This window comes from Hypanus sabinus, chromosome 4 (assembly GCF_030144855.1).
Source record: "Hypanus sabinus isolate sHypSab1 chromosome 4, sHypSab1.hap1, whole genome shotgun sequence".
NCBI lineage: Eukaryota > Metazoa > Chordata > Chondrichthyes > Myliobatiformes > Dasyatidae > Hypanus > Hypanus sabinus.
Genome location: NC_082709.1, coordinates 114,159,327 through 114,172,277, shown reverse-complemented (window position 1 = coordinate 114,172,277; position 12,951 = coordinate 114,159,327). Strand labels below are relative to the sequence as shown.

The 12,951-nt window shown below is 43.0% G+C and overlaps 1 protein-coding gene across 2 annotated transcripts in view; it reads left to right on the top strand.

Moving 5' to 3' along the window:
- LOC132393122 (E3 ubiquitin-protein ligase Midline-1) overlaps nucleotides 1–12,122 on the top strand; it is a 393,698-nt gene extending 381,576 nt beyond the window's left edge. For both annotated transcript variants that reach the window (XM_059967950.1, XM_059967949.1), the window contains exon 10: nucleotides 7,687–12,122. In XM_059967950.1, coding sequence (XP_059823933.1) covers nucleotides 7,687–8,035 — 349 coding nt within the window. In that variant the 3' untranslated portion in view covers nucleotides 8,036–12,122. The remainder of the gene's footprint in view (nucleotides 1–7,686) is intronic.
- The last annotated feature ends 829 nt before the right edge of the window (nucleotides 12,123–12,951 follow it).

Below are 12,951 nucleotides of genomic sequence, written 5' to 3'. Positions count from 1 at the left end.
CCATATGTATTCCCATAGTATAATCCAAGCTTCTGCTGCCAGTTCTGTTACGGTCAAGACCATGGCAGTGAGATACTCAACAAGCACTAAGATTAACCCTTTACAATACACCCACAGAGTCACTGGAAGAACACTTCCCTCCCACATCGCCCTCCATTTCACGTTCATCCATGCACCTATCCAAGAGTCTTTTAAATGTCCCTAATGTATCGATTGTCTCTGCCACCACCCCGGCACACACCACTGTGTAAAAACCTTACCTCTGACATACCCCCATACTTCCCTCCAATCACTTCAAGCTTTACATGGCTTCATATTGACTGATACTCTTTCTGTTCCAGGGATATAGCTAATTGATTCAAAAAGTAACAAGGGTTTGTATTAAAAGGAGTTTGCTAAAACTGGGCAGCAGATTCTGTTTATAAAACCAAGAATGTAAAATCCCTTTAAAGTAACTGGGAACAGCTGTATCAACACATTACAGTCCTTCAAACAGAGCAAGTGTCTTTGAGAAGATTTTTGCTCCTAATTTCATGTTTGTGGAACTGTAAACTGTCCTTAAAAGGGGCAGATGTGCATGAAATGAGAGTTGTGATGATGTGGCTAACCCAAAATATTGTCTCAGGATACTAAGCTGTCTCAGCGAGGTGAAGTAGCTGTTAGTAAGCTGCTAGGTAGACAGGAAACCTGCTGTGAGAACTCAGCCTGGGCTGACATGGGGGGTACTTCCCTCAGTCTCATCTCCTCACAATCAGTGTGTCAGGGCAGACACCAGTCCTGCTATTTGGAGACTGCTGGAGTATTTTGCATATTGTTATGTTACAGCTGAAGGAATTCCCACTGGTTTTGGGGATCTTCAGAGAAGATGAGAATGTGGTCGAGATAGGTGAACATATACCCGTGGAGCGTGTCTGAGAGGATTTCGTTGATGAAGGCTTGGTAAACATCTAGATTGTTGGCAAGTCCAAAAGGCATCACCAAGTGGCCGGTGACTGTTATGAATGTCGTCTTCCGCTTATCTCCCTGGCAGATCCGGGTCAGGTTGTTCACACTTGTAGATCTGGGAGGCTCAGAGCTGTATCAGGACAGTGTTGGTTGAGAGTGTGAGGTGGTCAATGGCTTCCTGCTGCTTCAGGATCATGTGCTCCTGTCAATGGACAGCTTCCTTTTGGCGAGCATACGCTGCTGGATCAATCACTGGTTCACCCATCCTGCGTGGAACTGTAGCGGAAGCTCGATCCGAGACCAGAGCAGTGGAGACAACTAACAGTAAATTACTAATAAACTGCAAAATAACAAGCTGCAAGGGGCCAGCAGACAAGAGAGAACAGATAATAAACACAGCAGGCAACTAGGTAACTGAAGGCTAGGAGCAACTGGTTGAGGCTAGAGGACTGTCTTCTGGCTCACACCGGTCAGTAAGGTGAATTACCACCACCTACTGTAATGGAATATGACGGGGATCACATCCTCACTCCCAAACCTGCTTTATTTTAAAAGTTCTACACAACCCCTTCCTCAGGTGCCAGAATGCCTTGCAAGCTAGGCACCCCAGATCTACCCAATAATTTCCCAAACAGCTTCCCGGTTTCCAGTGAATATCTGTGGCACTCCTTGATCACATGTTCGACCATCAACAAAGGACTGTAGAGGTTTAAATAGGCTGCAGGTGATGAGTTGGAAATGACTCCTGTTAGCTGGGTGGAGATTTGGAGGTGCCAGGATTGCCTGACTCTGCAATCCTCTATAGAAACTCCAAAATCCACTCCCCCACCCTGTATCCCAACCACTTCAGTCAGCTTAACTTCATCAATATTGTGCACTGTTGGTCATGAACCAGCAGCACACTCCTCTTCTGGCCTCTGAGAAGCTGGTTTGGGGTATGAGACGTTGACCAGAAATCCATACTGGCACATCATCTCATCAAAACCTGCCCCCTGACCAGGTTTATGTCATTGTGGCCATTGTACATCCTTTGCTGTAGCATCAGGTGTTGTCAGTGATATGCCTTGGGTGATTTACTCTATGATGAACGCTATATAAATGCAAACATTGCTTTCTTTGGGCCTGTATTGACATCACTGAAGGCAGATGTGAACATTTTAAAAGTACCAATTTCAGTCTGCAAGCTAACAGAGTTATAGAGTTGTACAACACAGAAACCGGCCCTTCACCCCATAACCATCATGCCAACCCTTCCGTGTTTCTGTTCTAATATCATTGGCCCGCCATTGTATCTTATCTTTCCAGACCAGGTGAGCAGGCGTTGGGAAGAGGTAGGAGGCCAGAGGGGGGAACAAAGAGGGAAGGGGGAATGGGAAAAAAAGGAGAAGTCGATATGTATGCCATCAGGCTGGAGGCCACCTAGACGGAATATGAGGTGTTGCTTCTCCATCCAGAGATTGGATTCATCGTCTAGAAGAGGAAACCAACAACCAACATGTCAGAATGGGAACAGGAATAAGAGTTAAAATGAACCCCTCAGATTGGCTTTAAATCCCCTTCCTCCCTTCCTAAAGCTATGCCTTCTTGTTTTTGATGTCCCTGCCATATGGAAACAGATCTTGACTACCTACCCTATCTATGCCTGTCATAATTTAACATGCCTATATCAGTTCACCCCTCAGCCTCCCAGGGAAGCACACTTTCCCTATTCAATCTCTCCCTTAACTAAAGCTGTCCAATTCAAGTAAAGGTAATTCAGGTAAGGGGTACACAGGCAGAAAGGGAAGGGGTGGCCACTAGATAGCATGGCAGTAGGCAGGTAGTGCAGGAGACCCCTGAGGTCATCTCCCTCCTAAACAGATACACTGTTTTGGATACTGTTGGGGGAGATGTCTCATCAGGGGAAGGCAGCAGCAGCCGAGTTCATGGCACCATGGGTGGCTCTGCGGCACAGGAGGGAAGGAAAAGGAGTGGGAGAGCTATAGTGATAGGGGATTTGATTGTAAGGGGAATAGACAGGCATTTCTGTGGCCGCAAACGAGATGCTTGGATGGTATGTTGCCTCCCCGGTGCAAGGGTCAAGGATGTCTCTGAGCGGCTGCAGGACATTCTGGAGTGGGAGGGTGAACAGCCAGTGGTCCTGGTGCACATAGGTACCAATGATATAGATAACAAACGGGATGAGGTCCTACAAGGTGAATTTAGGGAGTTAGGAGATAAACTAAGAAGTAGGACCACAAAGGTAGTAGAAATAGGAGGATATTTCAGATGAATACGTATCTTGAAAAATGGTGCAAGGGGGAGGGATTCAAATTTCTGGGGCATTGGAACCAGTTCTGGAGGAGGTGGGACCAGTATAAACAGGACGGTCTGCACCTGGGCTGGACTGGAACCAACGTCCTGGGGGGAGCATTTGCTACTCCTGTTCAGGAGGATTTAAACTAATGTGGCAGGGGGATGGGAACAAGTGCTGAGAGACAGAGGGGTGTAAAACGAGGGTAGAAGCAAAAAGTAGTAAGGTGAAAAGTAAAAGTGGCAGGCAGGCAAATCCAGGGCAAAAAGCAAAAAGAGCCACTTTTCAACATAATTGTATAAGGTCTAAGAGTGTTGTAAAAACAAGCCTGAAGGCTTTGTGTGTCAATGCAAGGAGCATTCGTAACAAGGTGGATGAATTCAATGTGCAGATAGTTATTAATGAATATGATATAGTTGGGATCACAGAGACATGGCTCCAGGGTGACCAAGGATGGGAGCTCAATATTCAGGAGGGACAGACAGGAAAGAAAAGGAGGTGGGGTAGCATTGCTGGTTAGAGAGGAGATTAACACAATAGAAAGGAAGGACATTAGCCTGGAGGATGTGGAATCGATATGGGTAGAGCTGCATAAAACTAAGGGGCAGAAAACGCTGGTGGGAGTTGCGTACAGGCCACCTAACAGTAGTAGTGAGGTTGGGGATGGCATTAAACAGGAAATTAGAAATGCGTACAATAAAGGAACAGTAGTTATAATGGGTGACTTCAATCTACATATAGATTGGGTGAACCAAATTGGTAAGGGTGCTGAGGAAGAGGATTTCTTGGAATGTATGCGGGCTGGTTTTCTGAACCAACATGTCGAGGAACCAACTAGAGAGCAGGCCATTCTAGATTGGGTATTGAGCAATGAGGAAGGGTTAGTTAGCAATCTTGTTGTGCGAGGCCCCTTGGGTAAGAGTGACCATAATATGGTGGAATTCTTCATTAAGATGGAGAGTGACGTAGTTAATTCAGAAACAAAGGTTCTGAACTTAAAGAAGGGTAACTTTGAAGGTATGAGACGTGAATTAGCTAAGATAGACTGGCAAATTATACTTAAAGGATTGATGGTGGACATGCAATGACAAGCATTTAAAGATTGCATGGATGAACTACCACAATTGTTCATCCCAGTTTGGCAAAAGAATAAACCAGTGAAGGTAGTGCACCCATGGCTGACAAGGGAAATTAGGGATAGTATCAAGTCCAAAGAAGAAACATATAAATTAGCAAAAAAAAAGTGAAATTCAGAGACCAGCAGAGGAGGTCAAAGGGCTTAATTAGGAAAGGGAAAAAAGATTATGAGAGAAAGCTGGCAGGGAACATAAAAACTGACTGTAAAAGCTTTTATAGATATGTGAAAAGAAACAGATTGGTCAAGACAAATGTAGGTCCCTTACAGTCAGAAGCAGGTGAATAGATCATAGGGAACAAGGACATGGCAGACCAGTTGAATAACTACTTCGGTTCTGTCTTCACTAAGGAGGACATAAATAATCTTCCGGAAATAGTAGGGGACCGAGGGTCGAGTGAGATGGAGGAACTGAGGGAAACACATGTTAGTAGGGAAGTGGTGTTGGGTAAATTGAAGGGATTAAAGGCAGATAAATCCCCAGGGCCAGATGGTCTGCATCCCAGAGTGCCTAAGGAAGTAGCCCAAAAAATAGTGGATGCATTAGTGATAATTTTTCAAAACTCCTTAGATCCTGGATTAGTTTCTGAGGATTGGAGGGTGGCTAATGTAACCCCACTTTTTAAAAAAGGAGGGAGAGAGAAACCAGGGAATTATAGACCGGTTAGCCTGACATCGGTGGTGGGGAAAATGCTAGAGTCGGTTATCAAAGATGTGATAACAGCACATTGGGAAAGAGGTGAAATCATCGGACAAAGTCAGCATGGATTTGTGAAAGGAAAATCATGTCTGACGAATCTTATAGGATTTTTTTGAAGATGTAACTAGTAGAGAGGATAGGGGAGAGCCAGTAGATGTGGTATATTTGGATTTTCAAAATGCTTTTGACAAGGTCCCACACAGGAGATTAGTGTGCAAACTTAAAGCACATGGTATTGGGGCTACGGTATTGATGTGGATAGAGAGTTGGTTGGCAGACCCCAGTTGTTTACGATATATATTAATGATTTAGACAAAGGAATTAAATGCAGCATCTCCAAGTTTGCGGATGACACGAAGCTGGGCGGCAGTGTTAGCTGTGAGAGGTATGCAGGGTGACTTGGATAGGTTAGGTGAGTGGGCAAATTCATGGCAGATGCAATTTAATGTGGATAAGTGTGAGGTTATCCACTTTGGTTGCAAGAACTGGAAAACAGATTATTATGGGAACGGTGGCCGATTAGGAAAAGGGGATGTGCAACGAGACCTGGGTGTCATTGTACACCAGTCATTGAAGGTGGGCATGCAGTACAGCAGGTGGTGAAAAAGGCAAATGGTATGTTGGCATTCATAGCAAAAGAATTTGAGTACAGCAGCAGGGAGGTTCTACTGCAGTTGTTCAAGGCCTTGGTGAGACTGCACCTAGAGTATTGTGTGCAGTTTTGGTCCTCTAATCTGAGGAAAGACATTCTTGCCATAGAGAGAGTACAAAGAAGGTTCACCAGATTGATTCCTGGGATGACAGGACTTTCATATGAAGAAAGACTGTATCAACTAGCCTTATACTCACTGGAATTTAGAAGACTGAGGGGGGATCTTATTGAAACGTATAAAATTCTAAAGGGATTGGACAGGCTAGATGCAGGAAGATTGTTTCTGATATTGGGGAAGTCCAGAACCAGGGGTCACAGTTTAAGGATAAAGGGGAAGCCTTTTAGGATCGAGATGAGGAAAAACTTATTCACACAGAGAGTGGTGAATTTGTGGAATTCTCTGCCACAGGAAACAGTTGAGGCCGGTTCATTGGCTATATTTAAGAGGAAGTTAGATATGGCCCTTGTGGCTAAAGGGATCAGGGGGTATGAAGAGAAAGCAGGTACAGAGTTCTGAATTGGATGATCAGCCATGATCATACTGAATGGCGGTGCAGGCTCAAAGGGCCGAATGGCCTACTCCTGCACCTATTTTTTATGTTTCTAAGTACCATCCTGGTGTTGGACGAGCCTTTCATTCTGTCTGACAGAGAGCTGGGCTCCAACAACTTCCCAATCATTCCTCATAGTTCACAGCAGGAGAAACATGGGAGCCCTCAGAGGAACCTCTGCCCTCTGTTGCAGTGCTCAGTTGTTAACCCAGCTGAGTCAGCCTAGTCCCTATTTCCATCTTACAATTAATTCAGCCACTAGAGACAGTGCTGTCTCAACTCTGAGAATTCCAAATTCCATATCGCCTTTGCCTCACAAAAACCTTTATCAGGATTTTGCTCAATGCCTTCTAGCTTGAATAAGATTGACTGTGATTTAGGACCACTTGTCTAAGCTTGCCTGCTGCTGGAAAAAAGACCCATCAAACCTTCCAATATCCTAAATATCATTAATTAGATTGAATTTGCATTCCAGGCAGTACTGGCCAAATTTATGTATGTATTCGCTCCTCAGAGTTTAATCATCTTTGCTCTGGAAACTTTCTAGTAAATTCCTCTGTTATTCCTCTAATCCGGTATATTCCTACTGTGATATAGTAACTGGAGCTGTACCTAGTTCCCTACATGTGGTCAAACCAAGGTTTTCTATAATGATAAGCAGAGGGAGCTTCTTGGTAAGCAGGTGGATGAGAGCAAGTGGAAATGAAGAGCTGTGGTTCGAGTTAGATTAGTGGTGGAATGTTGGGCAGGCCCTATGAGCTGAATGGCCTATTTCTCTCTCTAATATGTGCATTATTTTTCTTTTGAAACAAAGAAAAATACTTGCAAGAATGCACCATGCACCCTTTCAGCATGCACTGCCATTTGATAGAATCATAGCCAGTGCCATATTCCCACTCTTGCCCCATCCTCCCTAATGCCATTTGTGTCTCAAAATCTCCATCTTAAATATATTCGGCAACATAGCCTCCCCAACCTTCTATGGTAGAGAATTCCACTCTCAGAGTAAAGAAAGATCTCCTTGATTCAGTTACACCACTTGCAATATATTCTATGTCAGTGATTCTGGATTATAGACCTGCCCCAACAGGCGGAAAAAGCACATTGACAGCATCTGCACTGTTCAGCCTCATCAGAAGTACAAATGTTTGACTGAGATTTCCTGTAAACCTTAATGGGTCCTCCTATGACACTCCTGATGTCCAAGAGTTATTCTACCAAATATTCTGTAAAATTTATCCCTGCAGTTCCCATATTGGTTGGCACAGTTACCAACTGAGTAAATACTGTCAAGGGGTAAAATAGAGCTGAGGTCTCTGTGTTGACTGCCTGATTTCAATGAAAAGCAGTTTAATATGGATTCTTGGAGTGGAGGTTGCCAGCAGTAAAGTGATTACTGTTTCCTTATAGGTATGCAATCGGGATTGCCTACAAGTCCGCACCGAAGCACGAGTGGATCGGGAAGAACGCCTTCTCCTGGGTATTCTGCCGGTGCAACAATAGCTGGGTGGCAAGGCACAACAGTAAGGAGTTCTCGGTGGAGCCGTCCCCTCACCTTCGAAGGCTGGGCCTCCTGCTGGACTATGATAACGGCTCACTGTCCTTCTACGATGCAGTTAATGCTCAGCAGCTGTACACCTTTGACATTGCTTTTGTCCAGCCCGTGTGCCCCACTTTCACTGTGTGGAACAAAGCCCTCACAGTCTTAACTGGTCTCCCCATACCGGACCACCTGGACTGTACAGAACAGATTCCTTAAGAAGCGTGTGGTGGTTCACATGAGGACCTCAGCTCTTGGCTTTGCAGTGGGAGTACTACACGTAGCGGACTGGAACTGCCATGCCCAATCGGATTTCATCTCACTGTCCAGTTTGAGCTGGAGTTAAAGCATATTTTATGGACGCAGGGTTTCAACCTGAAACGTTGACAATTTCTTCCATGAATGCTGCTTGACTTGCTGCGTTTCTTCCAATTGCCTGTTGCTCCAGATCCCAGCACCTGCAGTCTCTTGTGTCTCCATGTGATATGGATTGCTGCCTCTCCACACCGACTCAGCTTGTAGACGTACTTCCTTCGGCAAAGGGAGTTTGTTGCTTCTACATGGTTTTGCATACCTTGGTCGATCGTTGGTTGATCTAAGCCAGAAGTTGAGAAGAGGAAGCTATTCAGTTACTGCTGTGCTCTGCTAAAGGGTCACTCCAACAATTTTGGGCAGACAGAGCTTACTATACTCCTTGTAAATGTGAATATTCAATTGTGTTGTGGAATGCACTCACAATGGTTCCATGGCTCCACTGAGGATGTTGGGAAGTCAGCTTTGAGGATTAGGATTTTTAATTTTGGTTCTTTGTTTCCTCTATTTTTCAAATGTTTCCATAGACCTAACTATAATTCCACAATCCTGATCCAAACCAAATCCTGTTTTGCTAAAGCATTCCCAGCTTATCTCAGATCATCTTCTCCTGCAATCTTTTCCATTCATAGCCCCATGTCACCATGACTTCTTACTGTTTCAGTCTTGCTTTTCTTTGTCCTGCTCACCTTCCTTGGAGGGTGGGGGGGGGAGGAGATAATTTTGAACCACTGCACCTCCCCATCTCTTGATCTGTCAACTGTAAGAACACATGTAAATGATCAGATGGAATGAATTGTGTCAGTGGATGTCAAGTCAGATGAGGCCAGTGTTGACAACAGCAAATGAATTTGGGCTCATATTGAATCTTTTCTTCGGGGAATGGTATTTGTTGGGCTGTCCAAATCTCATTGATTGAGACAAATTGCCTAGACTAACTGATAATTTCAAAACCATGCTTCCTTCCCCACTGGCTGCCTGACAAGTCTTTTGCAGCTGTGCTAACACTGAGACTTTAACATAGCTTCCTTACTCAGTAATATGTCCTGGCAAAGCTTTTTCCTTGATAAGTTCTATTAAGTTTTTCTCAATCTCAGTGCAGAGATGGGATTTCTTTAAGGTTCCGTGCACAACCATCGGATTATAAAATGGCTTGGGAAGAGTTGGTATCCATTCAAGTCCCTGTTATGTACTGACAGTGGACATTGATCCTACCCCAGAGTTACATTGATGAAAATCTACCCCTTAGTACACGTGGTTACCTACCTGTAGCAACCAATACAGTGTGCATTCATGTTTGCATTGATATTACACTTTAGATACAGGAGAAGATAAGCCTGTTAAACTTCCTCACCTGGCTCTGATAAGTTTCTGCTTTGTACTTACTCTTATATAGGAGTATTAATAAGTTATTTATATAAAGTGATTTTAACTAAAATTGTTAGAACCCTTTTGCTTTTGCACAATCAATGTTTACTTTTGTATTTATGCATAGGTGAATTGCTGGGAAGTTGAGATATATGTGGAAAAAAAAGATAAAGTTATGATTTTTCCAACAGGATTATTAAGAAATCTTATTATGATGCTATTGTTGAGGACAGACTGTGTAGTGGACTGTATAGTTCAGTTGCTTTATAAAATTTTTTTCCCTAAATGGAATGTAAACTGTGCTGAAATGAACTTAAGGAGACAACATCCCATTTCTGTACAACTACTCACAGGAGATGGACTTTGATAGTGTAATTATGTAGAGGAAAGAAACGTCAGTGGCCTATTTCTTCTCATGGACCAGAGTGGTTAGTTGGGTTGAAGCTGTCCTTCAAAAAAACATTTTGCCAATCTTTTTCCAGTAGGCAACAAATGTCAGTCAACCAGTTCCAAGTATCTCTTTTTCTGAAGTATCATTGGGGAGTAGCAGATCGTGGCTTTCCTGTTTCAATTTCCTTCTGACAGCTCCACCCAATTTACCTAATGACCTTTACACTAGACGCATTTACACTGCCATTTTAATGTGGTAAACCATCCTTAGGAACAAAGCCTGAGTTGAAATGGGGGAGGGTGTGATTGGAAGAATTATTGCAAGGATCATCCTTGGAAGTTGAGTGAAGACCAATCCCAATCTCAAGTCAATAGGCCACAATTTAGATGAGGACTGGTGGAAATGTTAAGTAAAGGGACGACTGCAATTTGACGCAGAACTTAGAATATAAAATGTTGAAGAGTGCAGTACAGTACAGGTCCTTTGACCTATGATGTGGCAACCTTTTAACCTACTCCAAGAACAATCTAACCATTTACTCCTGCATAATCTTCCAAGGATAATTGCAGGAGAAAGGGTTAAGAATGGAAAAAGAAGCTTTTGAACGATAGATTCACTTCCCGGGTCTGTAAATCAGGTCATTGTAACTGCAGGTACACCTTGTGATTTTGAGACCTCAGAAAAGATAAAGGACAGAGTAAATAAACAAGATTTCTATTCCTGGGAATATAGAGTGCTATGGATGCTCAAATGGTGATTTTTAAGATAGCGGGTTTTGATATGGAAAAGCTAATTCCTCGGGTTTGGGTGTCTAGACAAGCAAACCCAATCTGAAATCTTAACCTGAGGCTGTTTACAGCTGAAATATTTCTTTCACGCAAAAAACAATGGAAATCCAAAATTCTCTCACTTAGAGGCTAGAGGGGTGTGAAGCTGACAATTCCGAGACTGAAATCTGTAGATTTTTTTCAGACAATAAAATGGAGTTATAGTATAAATTTACCGGATTGGGGGTACCAGACCAAGAGTCTAATTATTTGTTGCCAGTTCCCATGTACATTAAATATGTTATTACAGTGTCTTCAAAAGTTGTAAACGGATACGGTATGTAAACCTTTCAGCTTGAAGTTAACAAGGGGTATTGTCTATTCTGATTTTCAATCAGCCTAAATCAGCCCAATGTTCACCTGTAACCCTACTGTTAAGAGTTTCATGTGGGGATAGTGTTTCATTTCATATTAGGAATTTTGTTCTAGTTGAGCCAGTTAGGGAATTGAATAAGAATGTGCATGAAAATGCAAAAATCCTCACTGGAAAATTAAGCACATTTTGTGCCTTATGATCTCTCTGTTTCAAAAACAGCCACAAAACCTGGTGATCATGACTTCATTAGAACTTAGCTTGTCTATTATGGACCATGGATGTCAATTCCAGCACAAAGGTACTTATTTCTAAGTGGAACTCCAGAATGGTGGTGTCAAGGACTGAGATGCCATTCTGATCAGAGGACTCTATTGTATCTGTCAATACACAGAAAACGTTTGATTTAAAGTTGCACATCTGCCATTGAATTCTGACAGTACTTTGACGGTGGTGGTTCTTTATAAGTGTTTGCTGCAATGAAACGGACAGCCAAGTGACTTGGACACTAGTAAGAACTGTCTGGAGTTCACAAACTCACTGCAAACTGGTGTCAAAAGGTCAATGCAAACGACTTCAAATATCGAGTTCCAAATCCTGCGTGTCGTCGAAATGGCACATTCTGAGTTGCCACGGAAAGAGGTCATGTGATCTGTCAAAAGGCAGTGCCACAGAGACTGCTGTTGAATGGTGTCAGTACCTCTGCTTAAAGACTTACCCTTCGCCATCACATATTACCTCCGGAGAGTGACTGCGCAAAATCGGACTCTGAAATCAGCCATTCAGTTTAAGCCAGTCCATCCCTTCCTAAGGGTTGCTTTTATGAATATAGTCAGTCTTTCCGTCAACATTCAACAGTTCAACTGGTAAAAATGCTCCTCACCTTGTTATCAGCATGGCAGCAATGTACAGTGATGGAGGAACGTTTCCATATACTGTATTAATGTTAACAGACACCACCACAACACTTCATTCCTGGCTATGGATTTTGCTTTTGTTCTTTTATGATTTTAATGAAGCAGCCTGATTTTTAAAAAATATTTTGCAGTACTGAATTCAATGTGTGATTCTGGAATAAAGAACTCGTCATATCTAGCCAGACTTTCTTGTTGGGTTTTGGTTCTCAAAATTGATCCAGCAGCCCAGGATTTATTGCTATTTTACTGATGGGGTTAGTATCATTGGGGGGGGGGGGGGGTGCAATATCATGAATCACGAGTGGCAAACTTGTTTCAAAATCAGAGGCCCCTCATCAGGACCTTATGAGGGCTCTCAGCCCAAAACCTCAACAGTTTTGTCATTTCTGTAGGTGCTGCCTGAGCTGATTTCCTCCAGCACCTTGTGTGTGTTTCTCTGCATTTTCAGCATCTGTAGTATCTCTTGTGTTCTGAATCGGAGAGCTGTTGATGGAAGCCACTGTGTGTGTGTGTGTGTGTGTGTGTGTGTGTGTGTGTGTGTGTGTGTGTGTGTGTGTGTGTGTGTGTGAGAGAGAGAGAGTGTGTTGGGTGGGGGTGATCACAAATGTTCTGACCAATGTTTCAAAATCACCGAAACAGGTTACTTGATCACTTTCTCTTTGCGTGTATGGATTCTAGTTGTGTGTAGATAGACTTGGACATCTCCTTCATCGAGATTGTGATCTCTTTAAGATATTATGCATACCGTAAAGTGCTTTAGGAAAGTGATTACAAAAGTTTTCTTTAAAATAAGAATAGAGAATTCTGGAGATATTCAACCAGTGAAGCAGTACTCACAGAAAAAGAAATAGTCAATGCTTTAGGTTGAAGGTCCTTTGACAATAACTCTTCTATCGATTTCCACAGATGCTGCCTGACCTGCTGAATGTTTTCTGCAATTCTGGTTTTATTTCAGATGTTCACAATTTGCAGTTTTTTTTTATTTTCATTTCCAGGTTCTTGGTTAC